Consider the following 26,290-nt stretch of genomic DNA (forward strand, 5'->3'; position numbering starts at 1 on the left):
CCAATACAGCTCTTCACCTGTACCCAATAAAGTTGTGGCCTTTTTTTAGCCCATTAACCTTAATAATTGTGTCGTGTGTCATTATTTCCACCGGGGGGGGGGGGGGGTTCGGAAACTCGCCACGCAACCAGGAAGACCAAAACTTTCATATGGAATGGGGGAAATTTGCAATTTTCCTTAAGGACCACTGTAAGCAGCTGAAAACATTAGCAGGGCTGCAAAAACACTTGTAATGTAACGAGAACTATGGATATAATGGAGTTATAGAAAACTTGGCTTATCTAAAAAAAGATGCAGTAGAAAAGGTTTAATAAAAGAACCCATGGAAGTGGGAAGTCCAGAGATTGGAGGGAATCTTGTCATTTCGGAGGTGTTGTGGTATGAATATAAACTTAAATATGTAAAACCAAATAAACATTATGTAAAAAAGAAAGAACAAGTTGCAATGGTAGAAATGAGATGTAAGTGTGTCAGTCAACAATGCTCCCCGCTCCCCCAAACCCCCTCTCTGACCATATCCTTGTTTTCTGCTCCTCCTAACGAACTCACCTTTCCGGAGGGGGCTCATCAGCTCGCCAGCCCGAATGGAGAGTCCAGCATCCCCAAAAACGCTGAGGGTGTTTTCCCCACTGCCGGCCGTGCAGCCCAGGTCGTAGCTTCCCATGGCCTGGAAGACCTGTTTTCCAGAAAGAGAGGATTACAGAGATGGGTCAGTGCAACAGTGCACATGATCCAAACGTGCACGGAATCAGTCCTTCAGTGCGGCAGCGGCAGCACTGACGTTGGGCAGGTGCGTTTGCTGCCCTGGTCTCCGTGCCTGCTCAAAACTTTTTTTGTCTAAGCAAGCCTAACCTGACATTGTAAATTTGGTGTGTATTTTAATGTGAGATTTTATTTTATAGTGTGCCTAATTTTATTTTGAAAACTTGCCTCTGGCATCCTTTAACATAACATCAGTTAATATCCTTTAATGTACATTTTGCATTTCACAGGCTTTGGTGAGGTACACTGGTACCTTGGGTTAAGAACTTAATTTGTTCTGGAGGTCTGTTCTTTTTTTTTATTATTATTAAATTTTTATTGGGTTTTCAAATTTTTTAACAACAAACAACACATATGACTTCCCCCCACCCCCCCACATACATCCCACTTCCCCCATTTAATTCAGCAAGTTCTTATTCCTCTCTCTAAACTTAATCTCATTATTCTCCAACTTAGTTCATCTTATTAAACCCCATATTATTACCCTATCTTCTTATATGCAATAAATCCTTTTTTCTAAGATCAATCAAAATTTATATACCAATCTCCCCTTTTTTTGTATTAAAGTATAAATCAAATTTACAATAACCAAAAATCATAAAGTTTTTCAAAAATCTGTTTTCCCCCCTCCCTCCCTGCCCGGGTATCTGTCCCTTCCCAGGTAGTTATCCTCCCATAAAATTCCTAGCCAGGATTCCTCACATCTCCAGCCCTCAAGTCTATTTCAGAGATTGAAATAGACTTGGAGGTCTGTTCTTAACCTGAAACTGTTCTTAACCTGAGGTACCACTTTAGCTAATGGGAGCTCCTGCTGCCACCGCGCCGCCACCGCGCGGTTTCTGTTCTCATCCTGAAGCAAAGTTCTTAACCCAAGGTACTATTTCTGGGTTAGCGGAGACTGTAACCTGAAGCATCTGTAACCTGGAACATCAGTAACCCGAGGTACCACTGTATGTAAATGTTGATAAATAGATAAGACGACTCTGCTTGGATTACACCACTGGCCACTACAGTCATACCTCGGAAGTCAAACAGAATCTGTTCCGGAAGTCCGTTCGACTTCCAAAACGTTCGGTAAGCAAGGTGCGGCTTTCGATTGGCTGCAGGAAGCTCCTTCAGCCAATCTGAAGCCGCAGAAGCCGCACTGGCTTCTGCATTGTTTGGGAGCCAAAACGTTCGACTCAGAAGGCGTTCTGGATCCAAGACTGTAATCTGTTTTCAACAGTGCCTAACCAGGTGCCTCTGGTTAGACAAGCCCACAAGCAGGCCAGAAGGAACACAGAAAGCTACCTTATACCATGTCAGACCACTAGGCCCATCTCTCTCGGGAATGTCTCTACACTGAGCCGCAGCAGCTTTCAGGAGCTTCAGGCAGGTGTCTCTCCTAGCCTATGGTCACCAGATTTTTTTCAATGAATCCAGGGACTCTCTTTTTTTTTTTTTTTGGAAGCTGAGTCAGTCAGTAGTGGGGATGGTGAGGCAAAAGACCCTGGCCCCAAGCAGACATGCATATTGTATAAAGGTGCAAAGCCCTTCTTTCGCACCCTGTGAAACATAAATGCGCAGAGTTTTTTTAAAATTGGGCAACGGCGTGCCACCTGCCCGTGATTCCTGAGCCTCCCCCGATCTCCTTCCCCCTTCCCCCTTTGTTTTGACTGATCAGGGGAGGCTTGGGAGTCGTGGGGTTTCCCCGTTTTTAAAAAAAACTCTGCACATTTATGTTTCACAGGGTGTGAAAGAGGGGCTTTGCACCTTGCGTGGCAGAGAAACCGCACGCCTTGCGCCCCTCCTGGGCAACGGCTGCCTGCCTGCAACTCTCGAGCCTCCCCCAATCTGTCAAAACAAAGGGAGAAGGGGGCAGGAGATCTGTACCGCCGGACATCCCTGGTTCCCCCTCGGCAGTGGCGGCGGCAGCAGTGAGCAGCTCCTGAAGCCAGCCAGAACCAGCTATGCTACCAGGCTGGCTCTGGGCTGCTAAGGCTGCCGCTGCCACGTTTCCCGGGGACAGATTTGCAAATCTGGGGACATTCCAGGGACGGAATTTGTCCAGGGACAGATTTGCAAATCTGGCACTGTCCCCGGAAACTGGGGACATCTGGTAACCCTATCCTAGCTGTAGCCAGAGATGCCAGGAATCGAACCTGGGACCGTCTGCATGCAAAGCAGATGCTCTATCGACTGAGCTATGGCTCTTCCCTGCTATGACATGAGGGTGGTAGCAGAATTTACCTACGCACAGGCAATCCTCATTTTGCATCAGGGTTATGTTTTGGACCCTCATCTGGTTTCGGAGCTATGCGCACATGTGTGATTGTGCATCATTTGGATTGTGCATCATTAAACTGGTCGCTGCCTGTACGTATTTATTCAAAAGGGTTCCTAAAAGGCTTGTTTGTTTATTTATTTATTTATTTATCAAAACTGATATAACGGCATGGTTGTAAAACAAACAAACAAAAAAACCCCACACATGCAACCACCCTCAAAGAAGTTTACAGATCGTAACTCTAAGTGCAATTTTAAAACCCCCCAATAAAGCAGCATTGTAAAAACTGAGGTGCTACTTTAAAAAACCCACACACACCTGTAAAACAGTGTAATAAAAAGAGCTTGCAAACAGGAATTTGGTCATAAAAGGGACCAAACTGAGTAAGTTAATTAAATCACCTGTTTGGGCTCCCCCACGGCTGTCATTACTGGGTAGGTGGACTGACAACATGGAAAGCTTGTCTGTCTAAATCAGTTTTGACATGGATGTTAGCTGTAGCTGGGATTGAAATAGCTCAGCAGTGGAAAACCTTGGAAAATCCACATTTGTCTTTGTGGAATAAGGACTTGTGGACTTTGGCTGTTGCAGAAGAAGTTACACACAAACTGCTTGTTTCTGGGGGTGTGGAGGACTCAGAACATCATCTGCTGAGGTTTTATTTCCTATTCTTCGGACATAGATGCTAAATATTCACCATCCACGCCAGCTTAGGAAATGGGGACGTTGTGATTTATACTTGTGTATAAATACTTTCTTTTCTTTATTTGTTTATTCCTTGTTGGCTTTAGCATATGGAACGATGCCATACTCTGCTGCTGCACTTTTGGGTTGTTAGAAATATTAGCAATAAAGGAAGTTTTTTTAAAAATGAAAGTGACCAAAAGAAGGCCAGGGAGAGCGTAGGCAAAAAGATATGCCTTTGAAAAGGCAACCCCAATGACAATAACCTGTTGGAAGGTATTCCAGGGGTAGCCAAGGAGCCTAGAAACAAAGGGCTGTCTCCAAGAGGGTTCTACTCAAGAGTAGACCCTCAAAATTAATGGAGATGGGTTCCTCACATCCGTGAATTTCAGTGGACCTCCTCTGAGGATGACTAATGCTGATTACAACTAAAAAAAAATTAAAAATTACAAGAAAGAGACTGAGGAGAAATGTGTGTGGCTGTACCTTGTCTTGTGTGAGGCGATTTTTCCGGTTGAGGGCGTAAACAGCTGAATCGGTGGCAGCCAGGGATACGTAGGCTCTCGCATCGGTGTCTATGGTGAGGGTCAGGAAGTCCTGAGGCTGCAGATCAGTACTTGACGTCCGGAGTACCAGCTGGAGATTGGAGGGGCATAGACATTAGGGGCAGCCATTTTAACCTGCATTTTAATGCCCCCAATACCCTTGTAAACATCTGCTCCATTCAGGAAAGGTTCCGAGAAGGAGAATTTTCACAATTTTTTTGGAGAAGGCCTCACCTTCCCCTCACAGCTGTCAACGACATCCACCCAGATGGAGTTGGCCACGACTTCGTCCCTGAGGCGGTAAAAGGCCACAAATCGAAACGTGGGCATCAGGCTGGGGGTGATGGGAATGGAAACAACAGTGTAGGAGCCTTGGGCCACGCTGTTGACAGAGACAATGTCCCCCTTGTTCAACACCTGGAGGGAAAGGATCAGTTCAACGAAAAGTGCTTCAGCACGGGAATATGCAGTGATTTTGAATGTTCATGTTTCATATATGTTGTCTTAGCACTGAGGTAACCATATAACATGAGTAAGGCAGCCGCCTTAGTGCTGGTGAGGTGTTTGGGGACAGAGCTGTGACGGCTACACAGTTTTCCCCGTGCCCCACAGTCTAGCCTGCTTCCCTCAGGAGGGCACTGCCCTAATTTTAGGCCAAGTTGCCTACAAAAGTGTGTTTCTTAGAATAAATTCACACCAAAATGCTTGATGAATTTTCGAGACGGTTTTAAATAGAACCAACGCAAAGTGACATGGGAATGCGGAGAAATGAACTTAAATCTGGAAAAACGAAAAACCAAGAGAAACCAAAAATTGATTGGCCCATCTTTGCCCTTAACCCATCTTTCCTTCATCCTAGGAAGGTTAGGGCCCCTTATAACACCCCAGGAAGGATTCACCATGTAATAGAATCGGGAGAAGGCAGTCGATCCAACGCTTTTCAACCCTAATGTAAGGGTCTCTCCAGGGTTCAAGCCTTGATATTTGGGGCTTTCGATGATCAAGTAGTTTCCTGTTGGGGAGTCCATGCGTTTGGCAGTCAAGGTGACCTCTGCTGGAGACTCTGTTCCGACTCTTAGCTGTGTGGGTGACAAAGGCACACAAAAACACAAAGTCACATATTCACTTCTCGGACCCAGAATAGACCACTAGAGTGCTCTCTACACGGCCCTACATTTAAACACAGTTTGGAAACTTCAACGGGTACAGAAGGCTTCTTTTAGAAGGCCAACAGGAGCTAGATTGCTGGACAGCCAATGTAGGGGTTTTTAGACTACAACTCCCATCACCCTTGACCATTGGGCTGTGAGAGCTGGGACTGATGGGAGTTGAAGTCCCACGACATCTAGATGCACCATGTTGAGTACCTATCATGGGCTTCTGATTGGGTGCAGAGGAACAGTGGGAGGAACCAGCTGAGGAACCACCAGGGGAAGAAGGCTCAGAGCCCGGGTAGAGGTGGCAGGACAATGATGAGTGCTCAGAGGGAGAAGACTGGGAAGAGGTAACAGGGCTTAGTGAGCTGAGAGAGTCTGTGGCAGAGAGAAGTCCAGAACAAGGCAAAAGCTGAAGCAGGTGATAAGGAGGAGGGAGACCAAGAGGTAGAGATGGGTCTGGCCGGTGAAGAGTCACAGGTGTCTCCCCCTCCTGCTGCGACAAGCTCCCCTCCTCCCTGGTTTCCCAGGACCAGGAAAGGGCTGAAAAGGGCAGAGGAGAAGTTAGCTTTCTGCAGGCACAGTCTCAGATTGCTTGGGAAAAGCCCTGCAGAGGAGGGGACTTAGACAGCTATGGGGAGGTGGGAACTTTCAGCAACTGATTCATGGGGCCAGACCTACTGGGGATGAGCTGCTGTGCTCATTAGGCCTGATGCTCCACCACAAGTCTGCAAAGATCACTTCTGTGCTAATAAAGAGTTAATTCCAGCTTTGAACAGTATGATTTACTGTTTGACAGAACCCTTTGGCTATATGGTTTATGCATATCCGATTTGCAACAGTTGCATTGACTACCTATTCTTGTTTAGACAAGTCTACCCAGATTCTTAGAAAGCTGAGGTGATTTTAATCTGTTTTAGTATTTTAACTTTAGTATGGACGGAATTTTCCTGATTTTGCTGTTTTGTCTTTTGTAAATTGCTTTGCGCTGTTCAAACAAAAAAATAAAATAAAATAATGTATGAATTCAATGAAATAAAAAAATGAAATAAATGAGTGCTTTTGGCTAGCTCAAATGCATCCTTGAATTGTGAACCACTCTGAGATCTTCGGGTGAAGGGTGGTATACAAATTTAATAAGTAAAATAAATAAAATAAACTTGCTTGCCTCTGGCCCCACCCAACACTGTCATGTGATACACACACAAATCCAGAAGGTTTGCCAAGAAAGAAGGTAGCCCTTGAGTACTGAAAAAGGGTATACTGCCTCTGCCTTAGTCTTGTGGGACCTGGTTATTAGAAGGCCCACATTCACCCAGAACTGCTAGAAGCTAAGACTGGCCTTGGAGACTCTGCTGTCTGACTTGCCCCACTGAGAAATATATATATATATATTTAGCCAGCAACAGGGACAGTCTTTTCGGTGGTGACCCCAGCATCTTTGGTGTTATGTACTGAAGTTCTCACCCTGGGCCAGCAGGGGGATACTATAGATAGTTATGCAAATGAAGGATCGAAAGTGACGTTCAGTGATTGGATAGTTTGTATGCAAATGAAGGATCAAAAGTGACGTTCAGTGATTGGCTAGTTACAGAAAATGGTTACTATTGCATTCTAGTGGAGCTCTATATAAGCAGGCTGACTGAGCTCCTCAGTTCAGTTCTGTTCCAGCTTACAAATAAAGAGCTGCTTTGGAAGAATTGCTGTGTTGTCTTATATGTTCGCTCACAACTTAAAATTTGGAATACCTTGCCCCAAGAATTTCATTTGATCCCACCTTTGGTGGTTTGTCTACTCCTCCTCCTCCAGAGGAAACTGAAGGTTGAAATGAACTTCCTATTGTTTAGGGCACGTCCAGTTTGTAGTTCCACTGCCCTCAGTAATTCAGACGCCCCCCTAAGTTGTGGAACTCTCTTTCCACAGAGCATGTGGCAACTTCGCTGCCAAATTTTCGTTGCATGCAGAAGACAAGCCCCTCTGTGTGTCTCAGCATTTGATGCCTGAGATATACACACCCTATTCACGCAACGGTCATTTGTTTTGGACTGTTTTTAATGTCGCATTTTTAATTGTTGCGACTTGCCCTGCGCGTGAAGGGCAGATATTAATCAAAACAACAACAACAACAACAACATACCAGGATGGTGATTGAGGTGGCACCAGCGGGAACGTTGAATCTGTGTGTCACAATTCCATGATCGTTGCTTTCTATTTGGGCATCAGCTGGCGATGAGCCTCCTGCTATCTGGGTTGAGATATGGACCGGGAGGCGGGGGGCAGGTGCGCCATCTGGGAGTGAAATAGTAGCCTGGAATGAAACATAAAAAGTTTATGACGACATCCACACCAGGTGCCACCTTTGCTTGCATTGCTTGCAAATCCTGCCTACCTGGCCCTTCCATATCCTCAAAGCTCATTCCAGCCCACGCAACCCTTAGCGGCTCCTTCCAGCCCCCCACAGCTCCTCTGTGGCCCTGCTTTTTTCAAACCTCTGCTGTTGTTTAAAACCACCATTTTAAAACCTGCCTTCGCCTTCGCTCCCCTCCCTGCCCCAACAACATGCAAATCCAGGAGTGCTACACGAGCTTCTTTGTTTTCCTCTTCCCTCCCCAATCGCTTTTTGTGTTTGTGCTGTGTCTTTTGGATTGCAAGCCTGAGGGGCAAAAGACCGTCCTATTACAGTGGTACCTCGGGTTACATACGCTTCAGGTTACAGGAGGAGTCTGGATTTGATATCCCACTTTATCACTACCCGAAGGAGTCTCAAAGCGGCTAACATTCTCCTTTCCCTTCCTCCCCCACAACAAACACTCTGTGAGGTGAGTGGGGCTGAGAGACTTCAGAGAAGTATGACTAGCCCAAGGTCACCCAGCAGCTGCAGGTGGAGGAGCGGGGAAGCGAACCTGGTTCACCAGATTACGAGTCCACCGCTCAACCACTACACCACACTGGCTCTCCTAACCCAGACTCTGCTAACCCAGAAATAGTACCTCAGGTTAAGAACTTTGCTTCAGGATGAGAACAGAAATCGTGCTCCGGCGGTGCGGCAGCAGCAGGAGGCCCCATTAGCTAAAGTGGTGTTCAGGTTAAGAACAGTTTCAGGTTAAGAACGGACTTCCGGAATGAATTAAGTACGTAACCCGAGGTACCACTGTACTAACTTTTATCAGCCTCTTTGGGAACCCTAAAATGGATAAAATCTTGGAACAAACCAACAAAACGGGAAATACGTGAGCAGCAGGAGACGCAATATACACACCAGCACTTCAAAGGGTGCCCCGGGCACAAAATGGCGCTTGGTTTTGGATAGGTCGACCGAATATGGAGATTCCACAAATTTCACCGAGGCCAGCTCCTGCTCCTCCAGCTCACCACCTATGAGAATGAAGGGAAAAGACAGTGAAGAAACGGAAACCATTGTGGCCTTCGCTCTCTGAACGCCCTTCCAGATCAGTGTTTTATTATGGGTTTATATTCTACAATGTGTTTTTGGCACAGTCATGGTGCAATCATGGTGGACTGATCCTACTTTATTGGTTGTTCTGCAATGCTCCTTATTATTATTATTACAGCTGTACCTTGGAAGTCGAATGGAATCCGTTCCGGAAGTCCGTTCAACTTCCAAAACATTCAGAAACCAAAGCGTGGCTTCTGATTGGCTGCATGAAGCTGCTGCGAAAGCCCTGTTAGATGTTTGGCGTGCTTTTGAACTGCTAGGTTGGCAGAAGCAGGGACCGAGCAACGGGAGATCACCCCGTTACGGGGATTCAAACCACCAACCTTCTGATCGGCAAGTCCTAGGCTCTGTGGTTTAACCCACAGCGCCACCTGTCCTTGAAAACCAAGGTACGACTGTATTATTATTATCCTGCCTTTTCCCCAGACCAGGACTCCAGACAACTCACGCTAATTGAAACAACACAGCTAAAATACAAAATGCTAAGAACATATAAAAGATAATTGCTAAAAAGTAAATAAAATCTAATAAAATTAAAACAATTTTAAAAATAAAAATCTATTAAAAAATAGATAACAAAAACAGCACAACACTATTAAAAGACCTTCCCTTGAAAAAAACCAGACAGTTCCCAAAGGCCTGTTGGGATAAGAAGGTTTTCATCTGCTGGCCGAAGACAGCAAGGAAGGAGCCAGCCTGCTTCTTCAGGTAAGGAGTTCCAAAGCATGTGAGCAGCCACCACTGAGAAGGCCGTGTCATGCATCCCCACCAAGCAGGCCTCTGAGGATGGTGGAACCAAGAGAAGGGCCTCCCCCAAAGATCTCAAAACCCGGGTCACCTTGTATGAGGTGATATGAAATTACATCTCCCAGAATTATTTGGTGAGGGAAAGCCATGTCTAAAGTGGTTCAGACATGTCCCATTTGCAAACTTACTTGCTTTCTCTATCACAGTGGCTGTGATGTAGAGCGTCGTCCCGGCTAGACTCCTCAGCGGACGTCCCAGTTTCTCAGAGAGGAGGCTGGGTTTTAGGATGAGTGAGCCGTGACCATCCGTTACCTGAATACGGAGGGAATTAGGTCAGAGGAGATGGTAGCAGAGTGGGATATAAAATTAGTTGTACCGTGCTGATATTCAAGCAGGACCTGTGTGGTGTAGTGGTTAGGGTGCTGGCTCAGGACTTGAGAGACCTGGGTTCAAATCCCTGCTCAGCCATAAAGTTCAGGGGTCAGTCTTTGGGTCAGTCACCATCGCCCAGCCTCACGTACCTCAGACGGTCATTGTTAGGATAAAGGATGGGAGGAAAGAACCATGCGTGCCACAAATATAAATTATTATATATTTATATATAAATAGAATTTATTATTATAATATATAAATATTTATATGTTTTATATATAAAGCAAAACAAACCCAAATTTCCCTAGGGCCTAGGCCTTAACATAACGAGAGACTAGAATTTCATAGCTGAGTTTGGAGTGAGGAGGGTAGAAGAGACCCTAATTTTGTGGGTCAGATGGAGGGCCTTAAGTCATAAGGGTATTGGAAGAGGCAAACAGTATTATTATTATTATTATTATTATTATTATTATTATTATTATTACTACCCCACCCATCTAGCTGGGTTTCCCCAGCCACTCTAGATGGCTCCCAACAGAATATTAAAAACACGATAAAACATCAAACATTGAAAACTTCCCTAAACAGGGCTGCCTTCAGATGTCTTCTAAAAGTCAGATAGTTGTTTATTTCCTTGACATCTGATGGGAGGGTGTTCCACAGGGCGGGTGCCACCACCGAGAAGGCCCTCTGCCTGGTTATTACTTTATTTTAGGCCTGCTTTGCTATATTACAGCAGCGGTGAGGAGTTTGTTTTTTGGCCCACTGGGCCAGATCGTTATCTTATGGCTCATCACCATCATCATCTATTTATTTACATCCTGCCTTTTTCCCTGACAGAGACCACCTACCTATCAATCACCGGACATCATAATAACGCCAGGTGGATGACAGGTTGGGTGGTCCTGCCCATCTGCCAAAACTGGCCCTAATGAAGGAAATAGTGCATTTAACCATGCGCAGAAAACCTTGCCTCGCTACGGAATCCATTCCACACACGCTGACAATGCGCTGACATCTGGGAGCAGGGTTAAAAGTCTCCAGGTATCCTACCAGCGCTCCTGATTTTAGGAGCTAAGCGTCAGATGGATCACTGATTACAAGGGGAAACTAGGAGGGCTCGACTCCATAGATAAATTATTATTATTATCTCTGGAAAGCCAGCAGGAAGGCCTGTGAGCTGATGAAGGGCAGGGAAGTTTCTTACCGTGACTTGTTGCTCCAGTCCCGGGACGAACATTTTGCCCCCATCTTCATCTGTCACTCCGAAACGCACGTAGGCCGTGGCAGTCACTCCCTTCCCGTAAAAAAATCTGTTGGGAGAAGAAACCGGGGATAATTCAAAGGCGAGGAGTTGGGGTGAGCAAGCAGAGTACATTGCCACTGCCTGCATTTAATAGTCACAATGAACCAGGGTGGGCCTAGCTTCTCCTTTCCTCTCCTGTGTGGCTAAGAGGCAGAATTGCAAACGTAAGGAGATTCTTCTGGATCAGGCCAGTGGCCCATCTAGTCCAGCCTCCTGTTCTCACAGCGGCCAACAACCAGGACTCAAAAGCTTCCCTGTCTCCAGCTGTGGACAGGGAACTAGCTAGAAAGGATGCATTTTGGAGGGAACAATATCAGGCAATCACAGTCCTGCCTTTTGGAGGAAACCAATAAGACAGAGGATCCAAATACAGCAGCTTAAATGAACCAATAGTAGCTGTACCCTCTGGAACCAAAAGGCAGTTACTTTACCCTAATGCAAATACAGACAATAATAATACAGATATAAAATCCTTTGACTCAATACACAACACAAACCAGAAACTGTGGCTAACTAAAGTGAATTTCAACATGTCTCAGATCATGGTTTGAAGGTGGCTTGGTAGAAATTAACTATAGTTAGTGATTTTGTGATTTATATTTTGGTTTTATTCTGTGAACCGTCCCCAAGACCTGCGGGTATAGAGTGGCATATAAATTAAATTAACAACATCACAACAACAGTCATAAATTTTATTTATACCCCGCCCTCCCCAGCCAAGACCAGGCTCTGGGCGGCCACCCCCAAGTATAAAAACAATTGATTAAAATACAACTTAAAAACAAGATTAAAATACAACATTAAAATGCAGCCTCATTTCAGTAGAAACTCAAATCAAAAACTTTTTGGGGATGAAAGCATCAAATCTTCACCAAGGCCAACTATCCAGACTGGTCCTATGTGGGCCAGAAAAAAGCCAGGGACAAATATAGAAATAACCAGTTAGTTTTAACCGTGGTTTGTTGTACTTGACGACACAACAAACTATGGTTAACCAAAGGCAAAACAAAAAACTTCCAGACCCTGCCCTACACCCAGTCAAGTCGCTACACTAATGTGGCTACATTTCTTCACATCATGCTAAACAGTGGTTTCGCGTGTCACTGGAAAACTATTTTACTGTAAAATAGTAAATGGGTCTTTAAACCAGAAATGCAAAATTCCTTTGTGCGTATGTTTGTGTGTGTGTGTAAAGATGGACTGTCTGCCCTCTGGTCAAACAGGGGTCTTGTTTGAGGCCTAAAGCAACAACCACACTACACGTTCTTAAACGGTGCTTTTTTTGCAATATAATATAGAATATATCCTAATGTGACCTCTGCTGAACCAAACCAAAGGCCCACTTAGTAGGGGTGTGAACAAACCACATTTGGTTGGGACCTCAATTTGGGGAACATTGAGAAAGGTGTCCCTGAGTAATAAACTTTCCAAATATCAGACAAATCGGTCCAGGGGCTTTTGTGCTAGGCACCTTTAAAGTTTATGTTTAAATGGTGAAGGGTGGCTTATATAATGTTTCAAATTAGTTAATTACAGTATATCAGAAACGTCCCAACCCGTAAGAGGAACTTACTTAGCCTGAAGGTCAATACTCAAGTCGGAGTTCTGCTGGGGTGAGGTCAGGATATATTTCCGCTCCGGGACGATCGTCACCTCAAAATGAGGCAGCACTGAGGAGAGAAAGACAGGCTGAAATTCGGTAGGTGGTGCGCTAATCAGCGTTATGGTGCAAATGGCCTGTGCCATGTAAGATCTTCTGGGAAAGCTCTGGCCATGCAGTTGGAAGCAGGGCCTTGTCTGCGATGGCCCCCCGGCTTTATGGAATGGGACTCGCTGCCGAGGTAGGCAGCCTTTTGAAAGAGGGTTTTTGGGTTGCCTTCTGCTCCACAGAGAGGTTTCATAGCTCAGTTGGTAGAGCATGAGGCTCTCCATCTCAGGGCTGCAGGTTTGAGCCACACGGTGGGTGAAAGATTCCTGCACTGCAGAGGGTTGGACTAGATGACCCTCAGGGTCCCTTCCAACTTTACAACTCTATGATTCTATATGTGCTGGCTGTGGCTGATGGGAGCGGCAGAATTTCACATGCGGGTCTCTCCAAGGACCTACTCAGAGATGCTTGGGACTGATTCTGGGAGCTCCCTAGGCTCCTGTATTCTCTCACCTGCCTTTCTTGTGCAGGCAGGTAGAATATTGCATTTTGCAATGTTTGGATGCCCTGTGCACAGTGTTGGAGTGAGGCCTTTGCTAGTCTTTGAGATCCTGGTAAGTGCCTAATCTTAGCCCCCTCAGCTGCCAGCTTTGTGAAGCTGCATTTTTCCGATTCAGACCATTCCCCTCAGCCCATCAGCAGCACTCAGGTTTCTGTTACTTGAGATATGGTACCAAAACACCTGGCAGCCTAATAATTGGGTGGCGCTGTGGGTTAAACCACAGAGCCTAGGACTTGCCGATCAGAAGGTCGGCAGTTCGAATCCCCGCGATGGGGTGAGCTCCTGTTGCTCGGTCCCTGCTCCTGCCAACCTGGCAGTTCGAAAGCACGGCAAAGTGCAAGTAGATAAATAGGTACCGCTCCGGCGGGAAGGTAAACGGTGTTTCTGTGCACTGCTCTGCTTCGGCAGAAGCGGCTTAGTCATGCTGGCCACATGACCCGGAAGCTGTACGCCGGCTCCCTCGGCCAATAAAGCGAGATGAGCGCCGCAACCCCAGAGTCGGTCACGACTGGACCTAATGGGGTCCCTTTACCTTTTAAGAATGTACCGCTTCCTCACAAAAAGGGAGGGTGGGAGAATCATATTATCAGGTTGTTTCAACAACTGCCCCTGTTGAGCTGCTGCCTGTCACACACAGCTCTCAGAAAGCCCTCTGCCTTAGCAGAACATACCGTATTTTTTCACCTCGAACTCAGTGGTCGTGTTGTGACCCGGAGTGGTGGTGAAGTGGGCCGTGATTCGCCAAATGCCAGGCCTAGGAGGAGGGGAAGGCAGAAAGAACAGGAAGAAAACTCAAGCCAGGCCATAGTAATGTAAAGAACCAGGGAACTAGTTTTGCATATTGAACAGCAGTTGCACCCCCCCCCAAAAAAAAGCTGAGTGGCAATGTATATCTAGACAGCAATAAATTTGCAAAAGCAATTTGTAACGCTTCCTAGGGGTCTATCACTCAAATGAGAAAAGCAGGGGTTTTTTGTTTTTGTTTTAAATCCTCCCAGATGAGCACAAGCCCTAAACCAGACGTTTGCACCCTGGCCTAAAAAAACAGTTGCCAACTTCACTGCCGCTCCATGCTCCTGTGCCTTTAAAGGCTAGATGTCCCAGTGGCCTGATTCAGCATGAGGCAGCAAGCAACTGTTTGCCTGCCATGAAACGGTTGCATGCATGCAGAAATCCAACAGGTAAAGCTTTCATCATCATTGTTTCCTTTTAGCCCGGGCTAAAATCCTGCCCAGCACACTACTGTTAAAGTACAATATTTATTCCTTCTAGGATAAAAAAGGTTACTTCCTTATTTCAAGGTATTTCCGCCCTGTGGAACGCCCTCCCACCAGATGTCAAAGAGAACAACAACTAACAGACTTTTAAAAGACATCTGAAGGCAGCCCTGTTTAGGGAAGCTTTTAGTGTTTGATGCATTACTGTGTTTTAATATTTTGTTGGAAGCCGCCCACAGTGGCTGGGGAAGCCCAGCCAGATGGGCGGGGTATAAATAATAAATTATTATTATATTATTATTATAGGTGCTTGGGTCATTAGGAAGAGCTGCTGCTTTGGGGCAGTATTTAGCTCCTGGAATCCCAACAGCGCAAGCGTAAGGAGACAAGGCCAACACCTTCACTGCTCACATACCCTCCAACATTGCTCCGATGAAAATAGGGACGTCTCATTCCATAATAATAATTTTACTATTTATATCCCCACACATCTTACTGCATTGCCTCAGCCACTCTGGGCAGCTTCCAACATATATAAAAACACAATAAAACATTAAACTTTTTTTTTTAAACTTCCCTATACAGGATTGCCTTCAAACAGCTCGGGAGTCAAATAACTCCATACCCTCAACATTTCTCCAGTGAAAATAGGGACATCCTATCATACCCTCTAGGGGTGCGGGTGGCACTGTGGGTTAAACCACGGAGCCTAGGACTTGCCGATCAGAAGGTTGGCAGTTCAAATCCCCACAATGGGGTGAGCTCCCATTGCTTGGTCCCTGCTCCTGCCCACCTAGCAGTTCGAAAGCACGTCACAGTGCAAGTAGATAAATAGGTCCAGCGGGAAGGTAAATGGCGTTTCCGTGCGCTGTTCTGGTTCACCAGAAGCAGCTTAGTCATGCTGGCCCCATGACCCAGAAGCTGTACGCCAGCTCCCTCGGCCAATAAAGCGAGATGAGCACCGCAACCCCAGAGTCGGTCACGACTGGACCTAATGGTCAGGGGTCCCTTTACCTTTACTTAACCATACCCTCTAACACTTTCCCGGTGAAAATAGGGAAAGCGGCACATTCTGGGATCAAATTAGAAACCTGGGTGGCTTCTCTAAATCAGGGGCATCCCTGGAAAATAGGGGCACTTTTAGGGTCTCCACCCTTGAATTTCTGCCACCTCTCGGATTCACCTGGACCTGATTGACACACCACTGGTTAAACTTACTCAGAGATATCGGGGATTGACAGGTGATCATTTATCACAAACTGGACCGGCATACGCTCGACTTTCCGCACCTGTATACCTCGCGGGTTCTGATGGAGAGAGAGAGACAGGAAGACATCCATGTTTTGACAACAGGTTATCATGGCTACATCTGCAATGTACATATAAAACAGTTCAAGGGTGCTAACTTGAATACAGTGGTACCTCTGGATGCAAACGGGATCCGTTCCGGAGCCTCGTTCACATCCTGAAGCGAACGCAACCCGCGTCTGCATGTGCACAGGTCGCAATTCGCTGCTTCTGCACATGCACGTGACATCATTTTGAGTGTCTGCGAATGCGCAAGCGACGAAACTCAGAAGTAATGCGCTCTGTTACTTCTGGGTCGCCGCGGAGCGCAACCCAAAAATGCTTAAGCTGAAGCTACTACTACTACTACTACTAATAATAATAAATTTTATTTATATCCCGCCCTCCCCAGCCGAAGCTGGGCTCAGGGCAGCTAACAACAATCAAAATAATCCAACATTCTAAAAAAATTCATTATAAAATTATTTAAAATCAAATTGATGGCAACCATTAAGCAAAATTCTGTGCAGATTGCCAGAGGAGGGGGTCAGGCTGCGCCCTGACCAAAGGCCTGGTGGAACAGCTCTGTCTTGCAGGCCCTGCGGAATGATGTCAGGTCCCGCAGGACAGAGCGTTCCACCAGATTGGAGCCGTGGCCGAGAAAGCCCTGGCTCTAGTTGAGGCCAGCCTAACCTCTCTGTGGCCTGGGATCTTCAGGATGTTTTTATTTGCAGACCGTAAATTTCTCTGTGGGACATACCAGGAGAGGCGGTCCCGTATAGGGCTTTAAAGCTTAAAACCAGCACCTTAAACCTGATCCTGTACTCCACCGGGAGCCAGTGCAGCTGGTATAGTACCAGCTGAATATGATCTCGCAGCGAAGACCCCATAAGGAATCTCGCAGCGGCATTCTGCACCTGCTGGAGTTTCTGGGTCAGTCTCAAGGGCAGCCCCACATAGAACGAGTTACAATAATCCAGTCTGGAGGTGACCGTCGCGTGAATCACAGTGGCTAGGTCAGGGCGAGAGAGATAAGGGGCCAACTGCTTAGCTTGGCGGAGATGAAAAAATGCCGCCTTTGTTATAGCTGTAATCTGCGCCTCCATAGAGAGGGAGGTATCGAAGATTACACCCAAACTCTTAACGGACAATGCTGGCACTAATTGCACCCCCGCAAGAGATGGGAGTTGCCCCCTCAATCCTATATCGCCCCGTCCCAGCCAGAGGACCTCTGTCTTCGAAGGATTTAACTTCAACCGGCTCCCACATAACCATCTAGCCACAGCTTCCAAACATCAGGTCAGTGTGTCTGGGGCTGAGTCAGGATGGCCCTCCATCAACAGATAGAGTTGGGTGTCATCAGCATACTGATGGCAGCCCAGCCCAAAACTCCGGACAAGCTGGGCGAGGGGGCGCATAAAGATGTTAAAAAGCATCGGGGAGAAAATTGCACCCTGCGGCACTCCACACACCAAGGAGTGGCGCGATGACAATTCCCCCCCCAAGTGCCACCCTCTGTCCCCGACCAGAGAGAAACGAGCGCAGCCATTAAAGGACTGTGCCCTGGATCCCCAAGGCGGTGGTCCAGGAGTTCGTGATCAGCCATGTCGAAGGCTGCTGACAGGTCTAGGAGAATCAGGAGCCCCGACCCGCCTCGATCCAGCTGCCTGTGGAGATCATCTGTTAGGGCGACCAGAGCCGTCTCGGTCCCATGACCAGCACGGAAGCTGGACTGGAATGGATCCAGAGCCGATGTTTCATCCAGAAACCTACCAACCTACCAACTACAACCCGAGGTATGACTGTAAAATATTGGGGGGGAGCCTCGCCCCCAAAAATCAATCACATGATGCTGTGCGCACCCACCCTTTGAATGGCAATGTCCATTAACTTGGGATGCAGGCCCCTCAAATATTTTATTGGGAGGGGTTGAACTGTATTGGCTTCCCCCAGGACGCCTCCCTCATCTCTTAGAATGGCAATGGTTCCCTCCTGATAGGGGCCGGAACTGATTTCCAGCAAATTCCGGCTGCAAAAAAAGCCCTGGTAGTATGTGTTGCAGAAATTTATGTATAGGTTGGGGAGGGGTTTGCCCCTCCAGCAGATATCATGCACATGCAGCCCACTACCAAAATCAGCACAATCGCTTTTGTGACTTTTGTGATTTGTCCCCACAAAACACTTCATCACAGTTTCTTCCTATCTATTCAAAGGGCCTTTGCTGCAAATGTTGGAAGGGATACCAAATGTAAGAATTCACTGATAGATGTATCTATGTACTGGCTCACAGGGAAAACTTCAGAAATTCATATAGACATGTGAGCTCAGCTACTCAGCAGCCCCTCTGCCTGAGTGATAATCCCTGGCATCCTGATAACTGAGTGCCAGACAGGTAGCCATTCCAGAAATAACAAACCCAGAGGAAGACAAAAGGATGTGATTAACTTGGCTGGGAAATAGGGAAATGTAAATATATATTTTTGTTACACTTGATGGGTGCTTGGTGGAGGGCAAGGAGAACCATGGGGCAGGGTCCAGGATGCTCAGATTACTGCCACCAGACCTCCCCTTTCATGATGTAACCGTGATGTATGAGTGATGTAGTTTGGGGGGGGTGTAACATGGGGATTGGCAGCTAATAAAAGTTTGGGTGCTCTTTTGTTCGGGGCTTCCATCTTGTTCCACCTTGTGGCAGGTGGGAGTCCTGTTACGACAGTCTTCAATAAAGACCAAGCCTACTGGCTGCTGTTTTGCTCTGGTATTCCTGGCTGGTGTCCTTGCTTTTTGTCCAAGGGAGCCCTCAGATTTCTCCGTTAACATATGTTATGGGTGCTGAGGCCGCCTGTTCCCCTCGCAGCGCTACAGTTCCCAGAGTTCCCTGGTAGCGGGGACTGAGATAAATTCATCCTGGCTACCAATCAAGATGGTGATGTTCCACCTCCACAGTCAAAGGCCGGATACTTCTGAATAACAGAGGCTGGCAGCCACAAGAGGGGACAGTGCTTGTGTCACACTAAAGTCCCGCTCGCAAGTTTCCCGCAGGGATTTGGTCTGCTGTTGTGAGAACAGGATTCCAGGCTATGGATTGTTTGATAGGGAGTGTCAATTTCGACTTCCCATGCCTTTGCATTTTGGAACAACGCCCTCAGTTACCTGCACAGTGACAACCACGGATTCGGAAGTTGGCCTCAGTTTGTGATCCAGGACAAAAACTCGGAAATTCACTGGAAACAGAAGAACCAAAAATGGAGTGTGAGGAAGAAGTAGGAAAATAATAATGATGATGATGATGATGATGATGATGATGATGATGATGATGTTTGTACCCAGTGATCTTTTACTAGAAAAAGAGGTTCTGGAACTCACCATGAATGCCTCCCTTGTTCTCTTATAATGGCCACCTGAGAGGTGGCGAATTCTGGCTGAAATAAAGCCGTTTGTATCCCACCCATCTGACTGGGGGTGGATCTACACTCATGGTTTAGAATATTAAGGAAGGGTTTTCATAACATCAATGGACACATTACGTCCTACTTTTAACGTTCACAATGCGTCATTAAAATGTGACAACAGAGAGCGCTGCAGAGCAACCAGGAATTGGCAGCAAGAAAACAACATTTTTACAGAGAAAACAAGGTAAGAAACACTTCTAATTTACAAGTATGCCCTGTGACGTTTTAGAATGATATATCTAATAACGTTCGAATAACGTTCAATAGGTCAGTGTAGATCCAGCCTGGGTTGCCCCAGCCACTCTGGGTGGCTTCCAACACATATAAAAGGATAATAAAATATCAGACATTAAATACTTCCCTATACAGCAACACAAGAAGAGTTAGAATGGCATTGCACATTAAACTGCTTAATCCTACTCTAAAGTGTAGTTGCTTTTGTATCCCAGTTACATTGATAACTTAAGCGGCTGCCTTTGCAGAGTATTATGTACTGGCTTCGGCCTTGGTGGTTACTTGGCAGCCAAATTCCCTGTGTGTGTGTTTGTGTGCTGGTGTGGGAATCCGCAGGGCTTTGCTTACAAAGGCAGAGAAGCAATTGAGCCAGGTTGGGTGTGCAACGCGAGGTGCGGAGCAAACTGGACTTTGCTATTTCACCTTTGGACCCATGTAAATAGACGTTGCCGTGTACGCGAAAAGGACAACATTGAGTCAGGCTATGGGTTTTGGCAAAGGATTCTGCAAGATGGGTCTTTGTTCCCCAACCCACGTGCCGTGATAGAAGTGGTTCTCTCACAGTGCCATTTTGGATAATAAGGAATCACAAAACTGTAGAAAGGGGGTGTCTGGTGGGGAGGGGGTGGGGCCCGAAGGCAGCTATAGTTGTGCTGGCTGGACCTAGGAGTTCAAAACATCTTGAGGGCACCAGGTTGGGAAAGGCTGCTCCTCCTCTAAGTACAGAACAGCAGCATAGGCAGTGGGATCTTCGGATGAGCCCCAAATGTACGCAGCACACTTGGCTGCTGTTCCAAGGCTGCATGCCAGGCTATGAATTTAAAGTAATCTCCCTCAACCATAAGAATCCTGGAACCAGAGCCGTCTTTCCCATAGGGCTGGAGATCATGTCCACCAGCCTGTTTCCCTGCTTGATCGCCGCCACCATGCAGGGGATCAGGGCGGTGGAGAAGGCAGAGGACATTTTCCACTGCCCCCTCCTTTGTTTTGGAGTTGCTGGGGGGCACCAGAGGGATCTTTGCACCATGGCACTGGATAGGCTTAAGACGGTCCTGCCTGGAACCCATAAGAACCCCTAGAATTCCCAGCACCCTTAGCAAACTACGGTTCACAGGCTTTTTGAGGTGGGTGGGGGGACAATGTGTTTTAAATATTTGGTGTGTATGCAGCCTCGGGCACTCAAAGCACACTCTTAATTGGGCAGCTCAGTTGGCTAGAGCGTGGTGCTGATAACGCCAACGTTGCAGGTACGATCTCCATATGGGACAGCAGCATATTCCTGCGTTGCACGGGGTGGACTGGATGATCCTCAGGGTCCCTTCCAACTCTATGATCTATGAGCTTTCCCTCAAAGAATTGTGGATGCTGTTGTCTTATCCCTCACAGAGTTACAATTCCCAGCCACCGGTAACAGGCGACAGTGCCTGGAATGAACTTTGAGGGAAAAGATGGGATTTATAGAGGCTGGAGAAACCCAGCCAGATGGGTGGGGTATAAATAATATATTTATTATTATTATTATTATTATTATTATTATTATTATTAATAATAATAATAAAAACGAAGATCATGGCCACTGGGCCCATTACCTCCTGGCAAATAGAAGGGGAAGAAATGGAGGCAGTGAGAGATTTTACTTTCTTGGGCTCCATGATCACTGCAGATGGTGACAGCAGTCACGAAAATAAAAGACGCCTGCTCCTTGGGAGAAAAGCAATGACAAACCTGGACAGCATCTTAAAAAGCAGAGACATCACCTTGCCAACAAAGGTCCGTATAGTTAAAGCCATGGTTTTCCCAGTAGTGATGTATGAAAGTGAGAGCTGAACCATAAAGAAGGCTGATCGCCAAAGAACTGATGCTTTTGAATTACGGTGTTGGAGGAGATTCTTGAGAGTCCCATGGACTGCAAGAAGATCAAACCTCTCCATTCTGAAGGAAATCAGCCCTGAGTGCTCACTAGAAGGACAGATCCTGAAGCTGAGGCTCCAATACTTTGGCCACCTCATGAGAAGAGAAGACCCTGATGTTGGGAAAGATGGAGGGCACAAGGAGAAGGGGACGACAGAGGACAAGATGGTTGGATAGTGTCTTCGAAGCTACCAGCATGAGTTTGTCCAAACTGCGGGAGGCAGTGGAAGACAGGAGTGCCTGGCATGCTCTGGTCCATGGGGTCACGAAGAGTCGGACACGACTAAACAACTAAACAACTAAACAACTAAACAACAACAACAACAACAACTATTATTATTATTATTATTATTATTATTATTATTATTATTGCATGTGCACAGGCTGAGCTTTTCTTTCGGGTGCCACGTGGGTTTTTTAAGGGTGCATGCCTGCAAATGGAAAACGTCGGCCGAGCAACACCAAAATGCTCAAGGACTCACCCTTTTGTCGAGGGGTGTAGATTGGCTTGTCGGTCTGCAGAAGCAGGTACCCTTTCCGGGCCGTCCACCGCAGGTTGAGGCTTTGAACTCCGTTCGGGGTTGGAAGCTGATTGCTGCGGGCCACAAGCTGGATGTAGCCTGTCCGCCGAAGTTGAGTTAAGCCACATTGCCTAAAAAGTTCGGGGGTCACCTGAGAAAACAAGAAAGGGGTGAGACAGTGGAGAGAAGGCCCCAGGAGAGGCAAAAGGTCTTGCTTGTGCAAAACACTCTGCCTCTTGTTGGCTCTGGCTCCCCCTAGTGTTGGCATCCTTGCCTTCCGCCCAATCAGTTTCAATGGGCTCCAGGTAGCTCTAGGAGTTGCCGGTGTTGGCGATTGCTTAGAACCAGGAATTATCTCCTGAGGGCAACAGCATCTCCTACCTTCAAGGTCACTTTCTGTATATCAGGCCCGACCGTGAAGCGCACTTCGTGGGAACATAGTGTCCTGGTATACTCATTCTGGAGATAAACGGTGCCTGACAGCCCGCCTGGAGGGGCGTCTTCTACCTGAAGGGCGATCGGCACCTCCACCCCCACCGTCACCACGCTGGGCGCTACCATCAGCAACCTGCAAAGTGGGCAGAGATATAGTAACAGAGTTGGCCCCACTATTTCCTTCCTGCAGCCATTCTTCATGCGGCTCTGAAAATGCCAAACACTTTTGCAAGCTGCGACAGGCAAGAAAAGGCTCTGAAGGGAGGGAGGAACAAACCAGATCATATACAGGTGCATACTTTTGGCATGTATTATTATTTTCTTTTTCAATAGTATTTCTTTAAAAATATATATTTAACAGGATTTAACAGCAAAAACCTCTAAGCAGCTTGGCCGCTGTGAGAACAGGATGCTGGACCAGGTGGGTCATTGGCCTGATCCAGCAAATTCTTCATACGCTCATTTATATATTATATGGAATAGACTGTGAATGTGAATGACAGCCTGGGCAGGCAAGCACATGAGTGGCAGAGGGAAGCAAGTTTTATCTGTGTGTGTGTGTGTGTGTGTGTGTGTGAGAGAGAGAGAGAGAGAGAGAGAGAGGAAGGAAGGAAGGAAGGAAAGAAGGAAGGAAGGAAGGAAGGAAGGAAGGAGAAAGGGTATGTATGCTAAGACTGCCATATGTCCTGATTTTCCAGGACATGTCCTGGAATTCGCCTCCGAAAATGGCGTCTTGGATTATTTTTCGGAAATCGGCCAAATATCCTGGAAAACCAATAATGGGGGTTAAATCGTGCCAAAAATGCCCTTTAAAAGCTTCAAAACTCTGTGTCGTGGAAGATCTGGAAAGGAATGGAAGGCTTTTGGAATGACGCAGTTCTAAAAAGAGATTCGCCATGACAGGCAGGCTTTGTTGCAGGATTGACGATCAAGAGGGGGAGGAAGCCATGGTTTTGTTATCTTACTTGACTCTGTGTTTTACCTGGCAGAACCCCCTGAAAAAGATTGAAGTGGGAGCGACAAGTCTGTGAAAGCTAATGAGCAGACGCTAAGACTGTTTTCCTTGGAAGTGCTGAAATGACGTCTGCTGTTTGAATATGATTTTTGGATTAATGTGAAAATCCACACAGGACTATAACACGTTTGTTTCAACTCGCTTGTGGAGACTTTCAGAGGTTATAAAGAAAGGAAAAATATATGATAACAACAAGAAGAGTTTATTTGTAAAGGAAAACAACGAAGAGAGGAATGGACAGAACTGTAAACATCATATGGACAGAACTGTGAACATCAAAGCAGCAGCAATAAGAGATGATTGGATCCCTTTCTGAGCTCAAAGCATGGGTACCCCCAACAAAATTTAAAATTTGGCTTTGTAATTTGGAACTAATGTGATTTGATTGGTTTGTTAATAAAAATTATTTTTTAAAAAATAAAAGCTTCAAAACTCAAAAATTATTGTACCTTCAACTAAAAAAAAAAGCTAAGCAACTTTGGTTCCCCTTAAAAACAACAACAACCAAAAGGACCTCAACAACTTCGGGCAAAAAAATAACTAAACAACTCTGTCCTGATTTTCACTTTTTGAAATACAACAACCCTAATGTATGCATGTGTGTCTGGGAGGGAGGGATACGTGTTCTTCCTGTGTGTGTTTATGGAAAGCGTAATGCTGGTGGTCAACAAAAGAGGTTTAAAGACTGTCTCAAGGCAAATCTTTAAAAATGTAGTATAAACACTGACAACTGGGAAGCACTGGCCTGCGAGTGCTCCAGTTGGAGAACAGCCTTTACCAAAGGTGTCGTGGGCTTTGAAGACACTCAAACTCAGGACGCAAGGGAGAAATGTGCTAAGAGGAAGGCGTGCTTGGCAATTCCACATCATGATCAGCTCCCACCCGGAAACCAATGTCCCCACTGTGGAAGGACGTGTGGATCCAGAATTGGCCTCCACAGTTACTTATGGACTCATTGTTAAAACTGTGTTTATGGAAGACAATCTTACTTGACTACAAGTGATTGCCAAAGTAGAAGAAGAAATGTATGTGTGTGTTTGCGAAAGAGAGATACAGATCTCCGTGTCCCTATTTTCCAGGGACAGTCCTGGATTTACAGAAGCTGTCCCGGTTTCTGATTTGACCCTGAAATGTCCCAGTTTTTCTTAGGACATTCCTACTTTCATCAAATAAATGTTGGGAGGGTATGGTAGGACGCCCCCTATTTTCACTGGAGAAATGTTGGAAGGTATGGAGTCATGTGACCCACCCCAAGCCAAGGAGATACGTAACTATAAACCTTTAGAAGACATCTGAAGGCAGCCCTGCATAGGGAAGTATTTTAATGCTTAATGTTTGATCGGTGCCCAATATTATCAAATAGGATGTCCCTATTTTCATCAAAGAAATGTTAGAGGGTGAGGAGACATAGGAGCATAGCTGTCAACTTACAGATTTGAAAATAAGGGACCAGCAGCCTCAAAAATAAGGGATCAGCAGCCAAAATAAGGGATTTTGCTTAGCTTATACATAAATCCGGCACTGATGGAGCCATGCTGCTTTTGCAGTTATGAAAGAGTTATGAAAGGGATGCAGAGGGGGAAATCACTACATTAAGATGCTGCACTAGTTGAAGGGTATGCTAAGCAGCTCGTCAGGGCTGCCATCGTCCTGGCGCGAGGAGTTCCATCGGCCCTTCCCCGCCCGAGAGAGAAGGGGGGAGGGAGAAAGACTCTCGCCCGTGAGCCCGGCATGTGAGCCCGGCATGAGGCAGTTGCGGCATCGCAGGGGCCACTGAAGTGCCGCCCTTCTGCGTCCCTCCCCATCCCCTCCTCTTTCTCCTCCCTCAGGCCACCTCCTCAGCAGCCGCCGCCGCCACCGCTGCCGCCTCCGGCTTCCCCTGGCAGCGTGGCGGAAGTCTCGCAAGAGAGGGGCTGCCTGCCCGCCCTCCGCCACCCGTCTCCTCACAACGTGCCCCTGAGTGGGAAAAGGGAGAGACGAAGACGCGGCAGCTTATGCGCGCGCTCTCGCGGCGGAGGACCCCGAGCCGCTGCTTCCCTCCCAAGCTGGGCAAGCATGAAACCTGGGAAATTTAAGGGACATCATCAGTAAGGGACAGCAGCGGGACACGGCGCTGGGATAAGGGAGTTTCCCGCCAAATAAGGGATGGTTGACAGCTATGCATAGGAGCCAACAATAAAATATTCAGGGGGCTGAGTCCACACAAAGTTAATGGGTATTCCCATTCAAATAGTGTGGGTGCACTGTGTCATGTGATCGATTATGCAGGGTGGGCCTTATCTGGCCCCCCACATTATTTTATTCAAGTTTGCACCCCTGTATGGAGATAGAACCTTAAGGGGAGGGACTGCGGCAAATGTGGGTTGCTTGAGTGGGGAAAGAAAGTAGAGTCGGCCAAGTTAGACCGTTGCAGAAGGAGGATTCATGATAGAAGTGGGTAGGAAGGTGGAGTGTATCAGAAGCAGAGTGCTTACTCCCAGGAGACTGAGCATAGGGCTCCAACCCAACCCCCCAACCCCCCAGTTCTGTTTGTGTCCGAGCTTCTGGCCCAACCCTGTTCCTTCCCTGATAAATAATCAAAACGCAAGCAACAAAAAAGAAGATTTCAGAGTGGGAACAAATTTCCACTCTTTCGCAATATTGATATTGGCAGCCTTCCACTGAGTGTTGTTTCCTTAACGCCATCTAGATATAATGAGTTGGGGAATTCCCGAG

General features: G+C 46.7%; 2 protein-coding genes across 2 annotated transcripts in view; one reads left to right on the forward strand and one right to left on the reverse strand.

Moving 5' to 3' along the window:
- Nucleotides 1–26,290, forward strand: part of LOC309336753 (uncharacterized protein) — a 238,396-nt gene that overhangs the window by 167,319 nt on the left and 44,787 nt on the right. The window lies entirely within an intron of this gene.
- The window catches only part of LOC309336489 (complement C4-A-like), a 66,277-nt gene that overhangs the window by 37,768 nt on the left and 2,219 nt on the right, over nt 1–26,290 (reverse strand). Inside the window, exons 2-15 of the mRNA XM_081852279.1 lie at nt 22,507–22,693; nt 22,087–22,276; nt 19,161–19,231; nt 15,939–16,027; nt 14,175–14,257; nt 12,867–12,963; nt 11,195–11,300; nt 9,804–9,927; nt 8,671–8,786; nt 7,549–7,719; nt 5,157–5,336; nt 4,492–4,674; nt 4,199–4,348; nt 550–676 (exon numbers count right to left, since the gene is read on the reverse strand). Coding sequence (XP_081708405.1) covers nt 550–676; nt 4,199–4,348; nt 4,492–4,674; nt 5,157–5,336; nt 7,549–7,719; nt 8,671–8,786; nt 9,804–9,927; nt 11,195–11,300; nt 12,867–12,963; nt 14,175–14,257; nt 15,939–16,027; nt 19,161–19,231; nt 22,087–22,276; nt 22,507–22,693 — 1,874 coding nt within the window. The remainder of the gene's footprint in view (nt 1–549; nt 677–4,198; nt 4,349–4,491; nt 4,675–5,156; nt 5,337–7,548; nt 7,720–8,670; nt 8,787–9,803; nt 9,928–11,194; nt 11,301–12,866; nt 12,964–14,174; nt 14,258–15,938; nt 16,028–19,160; nt 19,232–22,086; nt 22,277–22,506; nt 22,694–26,290) is intronic.

This window comes from Podarcis erhardii (assembly GCF_964252035.2).
Source record: "Podarcis erhardii genome assembly, chromosome: 2".
In the NCBI taxonomy this organism is placed as follows: Eukaryota; Metazoa; Chordata; class Lepidosauria; order Squamata; family Lacertidae; genus Podarcis; species Podarcis erhardii.